General features: G+C 40.2%; 1 protein-coding gene across 1 annotated transcript in view; it reads right to left on the bottom strand.

Annotated features, from left to right (window-relative positions):
* Positions 1-469: 469 nt before the first annotated feature.
* LOC143283691 (trafficking protein particle complex subunit 11-like) overlaps positions 470-13,632 on the bottom strand; it is a 53,549-nt gene continuing 40,386 nt past the window's right edge. Inside the window, exons 25-32 of the mRNA XM_076589924.1 lie at positions 13,241-13,300; positions 12,717-12,842; positions 10,877-10,984; positions 10,089-10,140; positions 8,611-8,716; positions 7,053-7,275; positions 5,774-5,941; positions 470-3,643 (exon numbers count right to left, since the gene is read on the bottom strand). Of these exons, the coding sequence (XP_076446039.1) occupies positions 3,611-3,643; positions 5,774-5,941; positions 7,053-7,275; positions 8,611-8,716; positions 10,089-10,140; positions 10,877-10,984; positions 12,717-12,842; positions 13,241-13,300 (876 nt within the window). The 3' untranslated portion in view covers positions 470-3,610. The remainder of the gene's footprint in view (positions 3,644-5,773; positions 5,942-7,052; positions 7,276-8,610; positions 8,717-10,088; positions 10,141-10,876; positions 10,985-12,716; positions 12,843-13,240; positions 13,301-13,632) is intronic.

Here is a 13,632-nt window from a genome sequence, read left to right as displayed (position 1 = left end):
TTTTCTTTCCCTCCACTAAATCTGGAGTTGTGGTCTGAATGCTAGTCATCTGGATGAAACAATAAACCTTGGTGCAACAAAAGCAGCAATGGGTTATCCATAGCAAAATTCTGAAGAAAAAGCCACTTTGATAGGAAAACCACAAAAAATTTCAAACAGAAAAAAAGTGGTGTGGAGGGGGTGGGCACTGTACAGTGGCAACATGCTTTCCGTGTGGAGACCTGCCCAATTTTCACACTGAGAAATCTGTTGTGACAAAAAAGACCAACACAATACTTCTAGTTGTTACTATGCACAAATTATAGCGGAAGGTAACTCATAAGATGGGACTTCTTGCACTGTTTTCATCTGAAGAACCTCATTTAGAAAGACACACACATATACAAAAACATCCCAAAGAGAAACACAGAGAATGCATGACAATCTTTAATCAGTTACCATTCTAACAATGCTTCCATACATACAATCGGCCACACATACATCCAACAAACCCACAAAAGAAAACAACCTGTCCAACTGTTTTAATCACAGCAGTCCTCACAAAATCCATCCAACTGATACATGATGTATCATCACCATAAACACTGGACTTATAGCAACTATTAAGTGAGAGGAAAAAAAAAAAAGAAAAGAAAGAAAGAAGGGAAAAAAGAGACAGAGTGAGAGAGATCAGAATTAACAAACCATTTCATAAAAGAAGCAATATAATCACATGCATGAAATGGTGTATTTTACAAGAGACAAGAGCTGTTCAAATTTTACTCATTTTTGTAAGATCTTTGCACAAGTTACAAAAAATCAAATCAAGAATAACTAAGGCGTTGAAAAGATGACCAGTAATATGCTGGGGCATATTTTCCATAAAATTGTATTTTTGTACCATGATATTTTTGAATAATTCACGAGAAAAAAAAGAAATGAATCAATGCTATTTGTAAAAATTGCATTTATTAATCTTTTGTTTCTTATAACCGTTTCGTTTCCATGGTCCACCAAACCAGTTTGGTTACAGGGGTTTACACAATGACACATCTGCACATCTGATCACATGGGAGATCAGAAGATTCTCTGCTCTCAAGTGATCAGGCACTGAGAACCCATGACAAGTTCGAACCCAGGCTCCTCAGAACAGTGCTCGCCCACTGTTGTAATCTATCATGCCTTACAATATTGTGAACTTGTAAATATGTTTGTGGAAAGTTTAGTGCTGGTGTGCTGAAAGAAAAGTATCATTGCCTGAATTTCTGGAGAAAAAAAAAATATTTTGCTACAATGGCAAATCATTGTTTGTGTGTAAAATCTACATGTATGCATGTTTTTGTTGTTGTTTATTCAGAATGTTCTGTTTACTTAACTTACCAAGGTTAATATAAACAGACACTTATTTACACTATTACCTCCAGCCATCTTTCATTCATTCATTCTTTCATAACTGAAACATGAACGACTGATTATTTAATAAAAACCTATTTATCCACTGAAATCTTCGATCAGGAATGTTTTGGGGTGGGTTTTTTTCAGAGCAGAAAACACAATACATTTCTCAAAATATCTAAAATTCATTTCTTTCATCATTTACTGGCAAACCAAACTAACACACCACACACACACACACACACACACACACCAATATAAATCATGAAAACAACAGCTTCTCATCAGCAAATGAGAACAAATAATGACAGAACGTTTCCACTGTTTCACTGAACAAATAATTTACACATCACACATAAGATTCTGTATTGCACATTCAAGTACATTTGCTTTACATGTATGCCAGATGATGTGCATTGTACAAATTGAATTTCTAGGAAAATTGAAAAAATATGAACTATACAAAAATCAGGAAAGGGTTTGTTTAGTGTGCTTTTTTTTGCTTTTTTGTTTGTTTGTTTGTTACAGCAATATAACTCGCCCAACACACACTGCTGTCAATAGTCTTTAATGCTGCAAAACAAACATTCCAAGTACCTCACTTTTAACACCTGGTTGTTGTTGTTTTTTCAGGAACACTGTGCTTTGTAGCCAACCCATCCTTTCCCTTCTGTGTGGTTCCTACTGGCTCCTGCTTTGAGTTTCAAAAACTGATGTCTTAAGTTTCAATTTCAGTTTCAAGGAGTGAAAAAGTGTGGACTGATTCATGTGTGCTACACAACCTCTGCTGTAAAAACGGAAAAGAAAAGACTTTTGCATGAACCTAATACACTCGTCAGTCCCTGAGAGCTGACCCTAGGTTATTTAAAACATGAACAAAAAAATGGAAACAAATAATTAAACAAAATAAATACATACATTACAATGTGATATAGTGAAAGATATATACCAGGCAAACAATGTCTAAATAACGTCTGAGAATAGGCACACAAATTACCAGGCACTCTGCTCTGTTTTTACATCAAACTGAGCCAGTACCACGACATCAGAAGATCTGTATGACAAAGACTACAACAAACAGGTATACTCCTTGAAAAAAAAACAAAAAACCAAACAGCTCCAGCTATTGACGGTTTTTGTTGGGTAGTAGGAAAGCACAAAGGGCAAATTCTCACAGTGGACACAAGCACAATGCGTCTGACCTTGCTGGGCAAAATCTAAAACACCAATGCTCTGTAACAACACACTGCGATGCTAAACAACTACAACCATGATAAACACAATTTAGTCCTAACACCATGGTAACCACAATTTAGTCCTAGAACCACAGTAAACACAATTAGTCATAGAACCACAGTAAACACAATTTAGTTCCAGAACCATACTAAACCATACTAAACACAATTTATACCTAGAACCAAGATAAATATGATTTAGTTCTGGAACCATGAAAAACATAGTTCCAGAACCACATCAAACACAGATTAGTTCTTCAAATGAAGTAAATGACACTGTTCTGAAGATCCAAAGACAACATGATGTGACAAAGCCCAAGTCTCACCAGCAACACTTCAACACATGCAGCAACATTCCATCTCCACACCAGCCTGGGTGAAGTGACGTTACCAAAAGCTGAATAACTGGAATCTCAAAGATTTTTTTTTTTTTTTTTAATTTTACCTGTAGTTACTCCAGCACTATTCCACTGTACCATTTCTTATCTGACTGTCCAGTTCCTATCCCCCGATATTCGAACAGGGGGGATAGTTTTGAGCACAAGACAGGTGACCTTCAAGGTTTTTTTGGTGTGATCCCCAGCACAGTTATATGCCACTCTGTGGTGAATAGCTCAGTTTATTTTCACTTGTAGTGACTGGTGATCCCTCCACCCAATGCCCCACCACTCCACTGTTAGCTGGGGTTTTTGTGTGCGTCTTTTTTCTCAGTACGTACCCCTCACTCCCCCCCTCCCCACATCCAATTGCTAAACCCATTCTCCACATCCACTGTATGAGTGTGTGTGGTATGTGTGTACTGAAATGAATGAATGTGTACGTGTATAAATCACCTGGGAGTAAACAGACAATAGACCAATGAGAAAAAGTTGGGTTTTTTTCAAAGCCCCAGACAAATCTGTCTGCAAGGTGTCTAACACTGATTTTTATGGTGTAGGTCCACATATCACTTTGAACAATCACCAGTACACAAACGTGGACTACTGAATGTCTGCATCTGTTCAGGTTGGTATCTGAAGAGACTTTCCCACCGGCTGCAACAAAAAAAAACAAAAAACAGTCACACATCTTCCCCATGCACTCATTCTGTTGAATGCTGAAAAATACAACACTGTGTCATTGATATCTGAGCATAACATTTGATCACAAAAGGTGATGATAAACTTTAGAAAAAAATGTAAAAACTGTGACTTTTTCGATTCTGTGACTCGAGCTAAGATATAATTCAGTCATGCATTTCTTTCATCAATGCCTTCTGTCGGCTCTTCAAATGGAACTGCACAATTATGAATATGCAATGGAAAAAAAAAAGTTACTTAGAACAGAAGATGATTAACCAAAAAGGCTGATGTACATGATCCAGTCAAAATTTAACAGAAAGGCAAGTGTAGATGACTCAGACGGGCGCAATAGCCGAGTGGTTAAAGCGTTGGACTGTCAATCTGAGGGTCCCAGGTTCGAATCACGGTGACGGCGCCTGGTGGGTAAAGGGTGGAGATTTTTACGATCTCCCAGGTCAACATATGTGCAGACCTGCTAGTGCCTGAACCCCCTTCGTGTGTGTATGCAAGCAGAAGATCAAATACGCATGTTAAAGATCCTGTAATCCATGTCAGCGTTCGGTGGGTTATGGAAACAAGAACATACCCAGCATGCACACCCCCGAAAACGGAGTATGGCTGCCTACATGGCGGGGTAAAAACAATCATACACGTAAAAGCCCACTCGTGTGCATACGAGTGAACACAGAAGAAGAAGATGACTCAGTCAACAATAACTGAAAGGCTACACCAACAATGCATCAGTTAAGCAGATGCCTGACCAGCGGCATTATGCAACATGCTTTGTCAGACCTCGAGTACATGCATATATATTTGTGTACCTATCGCAATAGTTTTTTTTTTCCACAGAATTTTGCCAGAGGACAATTCTTATGTTGCCATGGGTTATTTTTCAGTGCCCCAAGTGCATGCTGCATATGGGACCCTGGTTCATCATCTAATCCGAATGACTAAACACTCAATTTGATTTCCCAGTAGAACTTGGGCTAAAACAGCAAGACCAAGATTTGAACACAGACCCTGATGGACACTCTGGCAGATAAGTGTCTTAACTCACTCACTACGGCCAGTCCTCTCTTCTCTACACAGACCCTTCGGATGTCCAGTGGGTGTCTGAATGACCCAACCTTTAGCTTCCGTCATCAGAATTGTGGTATTCTTTGTCAACATTCACGTCTTCAGTATAAGAGCCTTCCGCTTGCAATATTTTGATGATGGTAGCTGGTGTGAAATGCTGTTAACGTCGTCTCTTTCGCCGTTCGTATGAAGAGAGTTAACCATTCTGCCTCCTTCCTCCCTTTCAGACAGCAGATACACAAAACCAAAACATCCATGTGGCAAAATGTCCATGTGGAGTGATGGCCTAGAGGTAACAAGTCCGCCTAGGAAGCCAGAGAATCTGAGCACGCTGGTTCGAATCACGGCTCAGCCGCCAATATTTTCTCCCCCTCCACTACACCTTGAGTGGTGGTCTGGATGCTAGTCATTCGTATGAGACGATAAACCGAGGTCCCATGTGCAGCATGCACTTAGCGCACATAAAATAACCCACGGCAACAAAAGGGTTGTTCCTGGCAAAATTCTGTAGAAAATCCACTTAGACAGGAAAAACAAATAAAACTGCACGCAGGAAAAAATACAAAAAAAATGGGTGGCACTGTAGTGTAGCGACCCACTCTCCCTGGGGAGAGCAGCCCAAATTTCACACAGAGAAATCTGTTGTGATAAAAAGAAATACAAAAACAAATACTGCATCTAGGGTTCAGCGCAAGAAGGTATGGCCCAAACCTCTCCTTCCACCATTTTAACCTTCCCTATCTGTAGTGTAGCGACCCGCTCTCACTGGGGAGAGCAGCCCAAATTTCACACAGAGAAATCTGTTGTGATAAAAAGAAATACAAAAACAAATACTGCATCTAGGGTTCAGCGCAAGAAGGTATGGCCCAAACCTCTCCTTCCACCATTTTAACCTTCCCTATCTGTAGTGTAGCGACCCGCTCTCACTGGGGAGAGCAGCCCAAATTTCACACAGAGAAATCTGTTGTGATAAAAAAAAAAAAAGCAATACAAATACAAATACAATACTACAAACAGCCCACATACCCGGATGAAGATGTGTGAGGGCAGCATGCTGTAGATCAGATCGTCCATGGTGCCCGGATAGCGCAGCATGTTGACGTGCAGTCGTGGCAGTGCCACCTGGCCCGCCACCAGGGGAAAGAAGTTGTACATCAGCCGATACTCCTCTCCTGGCAGCACTCGGAAGCGTGTCTGTCAGCCAGGAGTGAAATAAGCATCAGTCTTTTTTTTTTTTCTTTTTAATTTATTTCATTTTGTTTTATTTTATTTTGTTTTTTGTTTTGTTTTGTTTCCAATTGATTCTATTCTATTTTACTTTTTTTTTTTTCTATCTTATCGTTTGTATTTCCTTTACTTTATTCTATTTTCATCCTATTCTAATTTATTCCTTTTTTTTCGTTCTTTTTTTTTTCTTTCTTTTTCTTTCATCTTATTATTTTCTCTCTTTTTTTTATTTGCTTTCTTTTATCATATTCCATTTCATTTATTTTCAGTTTATTCACCATTGCTGTTATCAGGCTAAACAAATAAATAGAAAAATAAAAACAAAAAAAAAAGAGGATGTGTGGGGGTTAGTCTGAGGGCAGCAGTACAAAGGTGTGAGAATGTGTGTGTGTGTGTGTTTGTATGTGTGTGCGTGTGTGTGTGTGTGTGTGTGTGTTTGTATGTGTGTGTGAGTGCATGTGTGTGTGTGTCTAAAACACATGTACACATCCACTCACAAAACACAGAACACATTCCTTCACAAACACACACATATACACACACACAACAAAATAACATTACTTATAATAATAATAATGGATACTTATATAGCACACTATCCAGAAATCTGCTCTAGGTGCTTTACAAAAATGCTTTTGTTAACATAATACATCATATCTATGTTACATACACACACCAAAATGTGACTACACACACACACACACACACACACACACACACACACACACACACACACGCTGCATACATACATTTTAACATACATGTGTATCTAACAGCTACCCTAACACATACACACACATAGGCAGGCACAAACTTACATAAACACACAATACACATTCATATATATGCATGTAGTTATGTACACATACATATGTATACACACATAGTCAAGCAAAGCACAGCTAACGCAAAGTGGAAAGACATAAAACTGAAGACCAAATACACACATACACACGCACAAAAACACACACACACACACACACATCCCTACACCACAACCCACACCCAACCACAAACGTAACCTCACCCACCCACGAACACACACATCTACCCCCCCCCACACACACACACACACTACCTGCTTGTTCCCAGAGAACATGAAGTTGTCGGTGGACTCCATGTTGATCTCCAGCTCCTGCACGTAGGCCGTGCGGTTGCGGATGAGGTAGGTGAGGGGCAGCAGGGTTTTGACCCGCCCGAACGCCGGCAGCTGCAGGTGCATGGAGATGGGGATGTGCTCTATGTTCACCGTGGGCAGGGTGAAGCTGGTGCTCACGAACGGCCAGTCCTCCTTGCCTTGTCTGGTGTGTGGGGAAGGGGAGGAGGAGGGGGTTGGGGGGGGGGGGGGGGGAGGACAAGAGAGAATAAACTGAATATCACTACACTGAGTACATTCTAATTTTCTGAAAGGTAACAAAAGAGAACACAACAATGTTGTTTTTTGTTATTATTCATCCACCTTCGAAAAGGGAAAGAAAAAAAACCCACTGTATACACAGAGAGGTATAAATATACATACATACATACATACATACATACATATATATATATATATAGAGAGAGAGAGAGAGAGAGAGAAAGAGAGAGACAGATAGATAGATAGATAGATAATAAGTTTAGACAGAGATAGATAGTTATAAACATATACATTATACATCATGAATATGTGAATAATAAATTGATATATATTCAACATGACATAACTAATAGAGAGTGAGAAGAAAAAGATCAAAGGGAGAAGGTGAGAGAGAGAGAGAGAGAGAGAGAGAGAGAGAATACAAGGCATGAAAATTCATACAGGCCAAGATAACAATCAAGCAATAACATCTGATTCTGAAAAAGTATGCACCTGTTACAAAAAGAAACAAAGAATCTGAGACAGAGACAGACAGAAACAGGGACAGAGAGAGACAGAGACAAGGAGACAGAGAGAGAGAAAAAGAGACAGAGAGAGACAGACAGTGAGTTGGGTGAACCAGGACAGACAGAGGGCGGAACTTTTTAAAAAATATTTCTTTTTAGATGAATATTTGAAAAAAGATAGAAGTATAGTAAAAAGAAAATGACTTAGTAGACGACGGGCGCAATAGCCGAGTGGTTAAAGCGTTGGACTGTCAATCTGAGGGTCTCGGGTTCGAATCACGGTGACGGCACCTGGTGGGTGAAGGGTGGAGATTTTTACGATCTCCCAGGTCAACATATGTGCAGACCTGCTAGTGCCTGAACCCCCTTCGTGTGTATATGCAAGCAGAAGATCAAATACGCACGTTAAAGATCCTGTAATCCATGTCAGCGTTCGGTGGGTTACGGAAAAAAGAACATACCCAGCATGCACAACCCCGAAAATGGAATATGGCTGCCTACATGGCAGGGTAAAAACAGTCATACACGTAAAAGCCCACTCGTGTGCATACGAGTGAACACAGAAGAAGAAGAAGACTTAGTAGACTTCGTAAAAGGGAAAACATTAATCGAACGTAAAAAAACAACTGATAATCACTGTAAAAAGTCAAAATCATCAACGTTCCTAGCGACCGCATTGTAGATGACACACTTTCTTTTAAAGTAAAAGGCTCCATGAACTCAACAGTCTGATTCCAACATGCTGGTCCCTGCAATGAGCACTGTGAACTGACCGGCGCCAATGGATGGTGTACGTTCCCATGGCAACAGACGGCTGGACACACGATGCAGCCACCAGCCACAAGCACTCCGAAGCACACTCCGCCTTGTTCAGTTGGACTGCCATATACACACATGGACAGAATGTATATGAGCTCACATGGCTCAAGGTACGGTCCATACACAGGTAGGGAAATTCGTCCCTCAACATGTGCAAACATTAAAATAAAGTAAGATAAGGCTGAGTAAGTTATGAAAAAAAGTATGTACGTTTAAATGATTATAATCTCACAAACACATGCGCACATGCGAGCATGTGCATTATTCTCCTCCCATTTCCAACCCACATGACAAACTCATCCATATCCCCCACGGCCCTCACTCCCCAACTCTCAGAATTCTCTGAGTACACACACACACACATGCACACTCACAGTATTGTATTGTATTGTATTGTATTGTATTGTACTGTATTGTATTATACTGTACTGTACTGCTTCTTGTCACAACAATTACTTTGAAGTTTGGGCTGCTCTCCAAAGGGAAAGTATGTCGCTACAGTGGAGTGCCACCCATGTTTATTTTGGTTTCCTGTCTGCAAATGTATTTCTTTGTATCAAGGTGGATTTTCTTACAGAATTTCGACAGGGACAACACCTTTTGCTGTCCCGAGTTCTTTCATAAGCGCAACCACATGCTGCATATGGGACCTCACTTTATTGTCTCATCTGAAAGACTACCACCCAGACCACAAACTCAAGGTCTAGTAGATGGGTGTGAGTTAAAATCCTGGTCTGTATATGTGAACCAAACCCAAGGAAACTTGCTTCTTAGTCAGGTGCATTACAAGTACAAAGCCACCACTCAACACTCCACAAATGCATTGAGTGCAGATACACACTCACACACACAGACACCATAGTCTTTTACCGTATCCATGCCAAATTGCAAGTCAAGTCAAAATACACAATCTGAATTCAGCTGAACTCTCTCCCCTCTCAATCTCTCTCACAATCCTCGAACTTTTTTTTTTTTTTTTTTTTTTTTTGCTTCTTGTTGCATCTATTTACCATCCTAGTTAACTCAGATAATGATGTTACCAACACCACAAATAGTCTTTGTTCAAAAAAACACAAGCAAAAATTTATGTAACACACACACACACACACACACACACACACACACATTAAATATTTTTTAAAAACATAAAAACAAAGAATAACACTGATGATTACACAAAGGACATGTTTTTGTTAGACAAAAACAGGCAGACACACATTTATGTAACACACACACACAAAACACACACACACACAAACACACTCACACACACACACATACACACACAATACAACAGCAAATACAGATGATTACACAAACAACCAGTAAGCAGAAAGACAAAATACACCTCAACTGCTCTCTACCTTAGACATCATGTAACACAGTAATCACTTCTCAAATGCTGCGTGCTTTAAGTTTCATGGGCTCTCACCTTGTTCCACTTGGGATTCAAACACATCACTGGCTGTCTTGATGTACTCACTCTGTTAAAGTCACACACACACACACACACACACACACACACACACACACACACACACAAACCAACAATTCACAAAAGAACATAGATAAAAGATTTTCAGACATGATAAAGGTATTAAACAAAGCTCAACACTCCCCCATCATGACATTCCATTGACACCACAGGGCATCTGTCAAGAGTCAGTGGTCCATGCTTGTGAACACACACACACACACTCTCTCTCTCTCTCTCTCTCTCTCTCTCTCAAACCATCAGTTGCTGACAGAAGGCAAATACAATGTTACAGCAGATATATTAATGGTATCAAAATACACCATAGCTTACCCCCATCCAGACATTCCCCACTGACATCACAGAGCTCCTGTCACTGCACCATGCTTGTGACCTTCACCCACCCACCCATACACACACACACACACTAACACACATACACTAACACACACAGCACCCACAAACACCCCCCTCTCCCTCACCACACACACACCCGTACAGAAACATGCACTCACACATAACACCCACCCACCTTTACACACAAAACACCCCTACCCAACACCCACAACATCCCCACACAACACACACACACACAACACACACAATACCCATCCCCTCGCAAAACACACACACACACACACACATACATCTCCACCCCCCCACTCTCCATCCCCTACTCATTTCCCCCCCTCACCCCACCACCCAAACAATGCACAGAAATCCAATCAATAACGACAGATGCTCACCAGAGTGACAGAGGAGGTCTGGATGTCGACAGGCCAGGGAGACGTACAGCGGATGTCGGTCATCAACAGGAAAGGTTCTTCTGCATGCACCGCCTCCACCGCTTCAAACTGAAACCACAGACACAACACACTTCTCTCTTTGTCTCTTTTTTTGACTCACTTGTGTAAACAAAGTGAGTCTATGTTTTAACCCGGTGTTCGGTTGTCTGTGTGTGTGTGTGTGTGTGTGTGTGTCTGTGGTAAACTTTAACATTGACATTTTCTCTGCAAATACTTTGTCAGTTGACACCAAATTAGGCATAAAAATATGAAAAATTCAGTTCTTTCCAGTCATCTTGTTTAAAACAATATTGCACCTCTGGGATGGGCACAAATAAATAATAAATGAAGCCTAATTATATGCAAACTGCATTTACTGTTATATTTATATTTTTTGTATTCTCTAAACTTGGCACTTTGATCTGATATTCTGACCCAACAACAAGAGCAGTCATTATTATCATTTTTCAAACAGGAACTTCTTTTGCTAAGCATGGAAGTTTTATTTATTTTGCAAACGTTTGGATGCAGATAGTAAAAAAGGGAAATTACTCTGTAATTAATGCTAGGGGACTTAATTCGATTCTGGTTAGGACTTTTTTTTTTCTTTTTTTTTCTTTTTTAACGTGAAGCTTTATAATAACAAATACAGAACACATTTTAACGATTAGATATTTTTTTAAAGTGTATCATAAGTGAGTCTTGAAGGCCTTGCCTCTCTTGTTTTTCTTTTTTTTTTCTTACACAAATATATATAAAACATTTTTGTTCAATCTGATTGGTCAATATTTTGAAAATCAATATGCTTGGAAAGGAATAGAAAACAAAACATGACTCCTTACTGGGACTTATTTTGCTTCCAGAATAAGTTCAAATGAGAAGCAAACACAATATGAATATCAGAAGAAGAAGAATGAATCAAAGAAAACAGAAAAAAACACCCACCTCTAAGAACATAGATAAACAGACAGACTGACAGGCAGGTTGACAGGAAGACAGCCGCACATATGTCACATATTATCATGAAGTGTTGTCATTCATTTGTTATGACCTGTGCAAATTACTGAGGACCACCATGTGTTAACAATAAGTAAACTGCAACACACTCTATAATGAGCTGCTTCAAGGGAACATGATACACAGATATTCTTCTGCATTCGTGGGCTGCAACTCCCACGTTCACTCATGCATGTGCGGATGGGCTTTAACATGCATGACAGACCATTTTTACTTTGCCATACAGGCAACCATAATTCGTTTCAAGCGGTGTGCAAACAGCCATATTATATAACCTATTTTCAGTGGTTAGCAAACTTTGTCAAGCCTTCAAACACCAAAGCATGGGGTTCCTGTTCCTGTTTTCCTCTGCTATTCTGCTGGCACTTTATGATTTTTTTCTTTTGTAACTAAAAACAACACATTAAGGAATGCATGGTATCAGCCTTGTATACACACATTTAAATTTCCATAATGGATCAACCAATATGTAATGTACATATGTGTTGCATTGTGCTGTGCTGTGCTGTGCTGTGCTGTAATGTGCTGTGCTGCACTGTGCATGTTGTGCTGGGCTGTGTCATGCTGCACTGTACACTGCTGTGCCATGTTGTGCTGTGTTGTGCTGTGCTGCAATGTGCTGTGCTGTGTTGTACTATGTTGCAGTGTGCTGTGCTGTTGTATTGTGTTGTGCAGTGCTGTGTTGTACTGCACTGTATGTGTTGCATTTTATTGATAACAATGGTGATGCAGGCAGAGACAAAGACGGCAATGACAATCATGGCATGAGATCATGGTATTCTACCTTGAGGCTCTGCAGAAGCAGAGAGACTTCGAAGGGAGGGACAGCGGGCAGACTGAGCGTCTCCTCCTTCACGCAGTGACAGGTGACGCTGTGTGAGCCCTGTTTGGCCTCCACAGCGTAGCCCACCTGCAACAACACACACAGTCTCACATGTCTTTGAATCACCAACCAGAACATCATACACAGTAATACGTATCTTTGAAGCAAATGTCAAAATTATCATCAAAATTATAAGGGGATGTACCTGTCAAAATTCTGCTGAGAAACCCACTTATAACGTAAAACAATTATACTTGCAGACAGAAAAAAATATATATATGTTGCATTGTAATGATACGCTCTCCGCAGGCAGAGCAGCCTGGATTTCACACAGAGACATCTGCTGTGTTAAAAATAATACAATACAATGCAATGCAATATATTACAATAGGAATGCAATGCAAATGCAACACAATACAATGCAATGCTATGCAAAGCAATAGGAACTGACTTCCATCCCTCAACTCAACATTCCCACTGCCTACCTTCACTGCCAGCACCCGTGTTCCCGACTGCAGACACTTCACAAAGTACTGCTGAGACACCTGCAACACACATGCAAGTCAAACACCTGTCACCACACCTGTCACATACATGGGGGTACAAACACTCCACGTTCTAAAATCCTTGGGGGACCAAACTAATACCATATTTGTATTTGTATTTGTATTTCTTTTTATCACAACAGATTTCTCTGTGTGAAATTCGGGCTGCTCTCCCCAGGGAGAGCGCGTCGCTACACTACAGCGCCACCCTTTTTTTTTTTTTTTTTCCCCTGCCTGCAGTTTTATTTGTTTTTCCTATCGATGTGGATTTTTCTACAGAATTTTGCCAGGAACAATCCTTTTGTTGCCGTGGGTTCTTTTAGTGCGCTAAG

This window comes from Babylonia areolata, chromosome 7 (assembly GCF_041734735.1).
Source record: "Babylonia areolata isolate BAREFJ2019XMU chromosome 7, ASM4173473v1, whole genome shotgun sequence".
Classification (NCBI taxonomy): domain Eukaryota; kingdom Metazoa; phylum Mollusca; class Gastropoda; order Neogastropoda; family Buccinidae; genus Babylonia; species Babylonia areolata.
The sequence above is the reverse complement of the archived record's forward strand: the minus strand, read 5'-3'. Positions and strand labels throughout refer to the sequence as shown.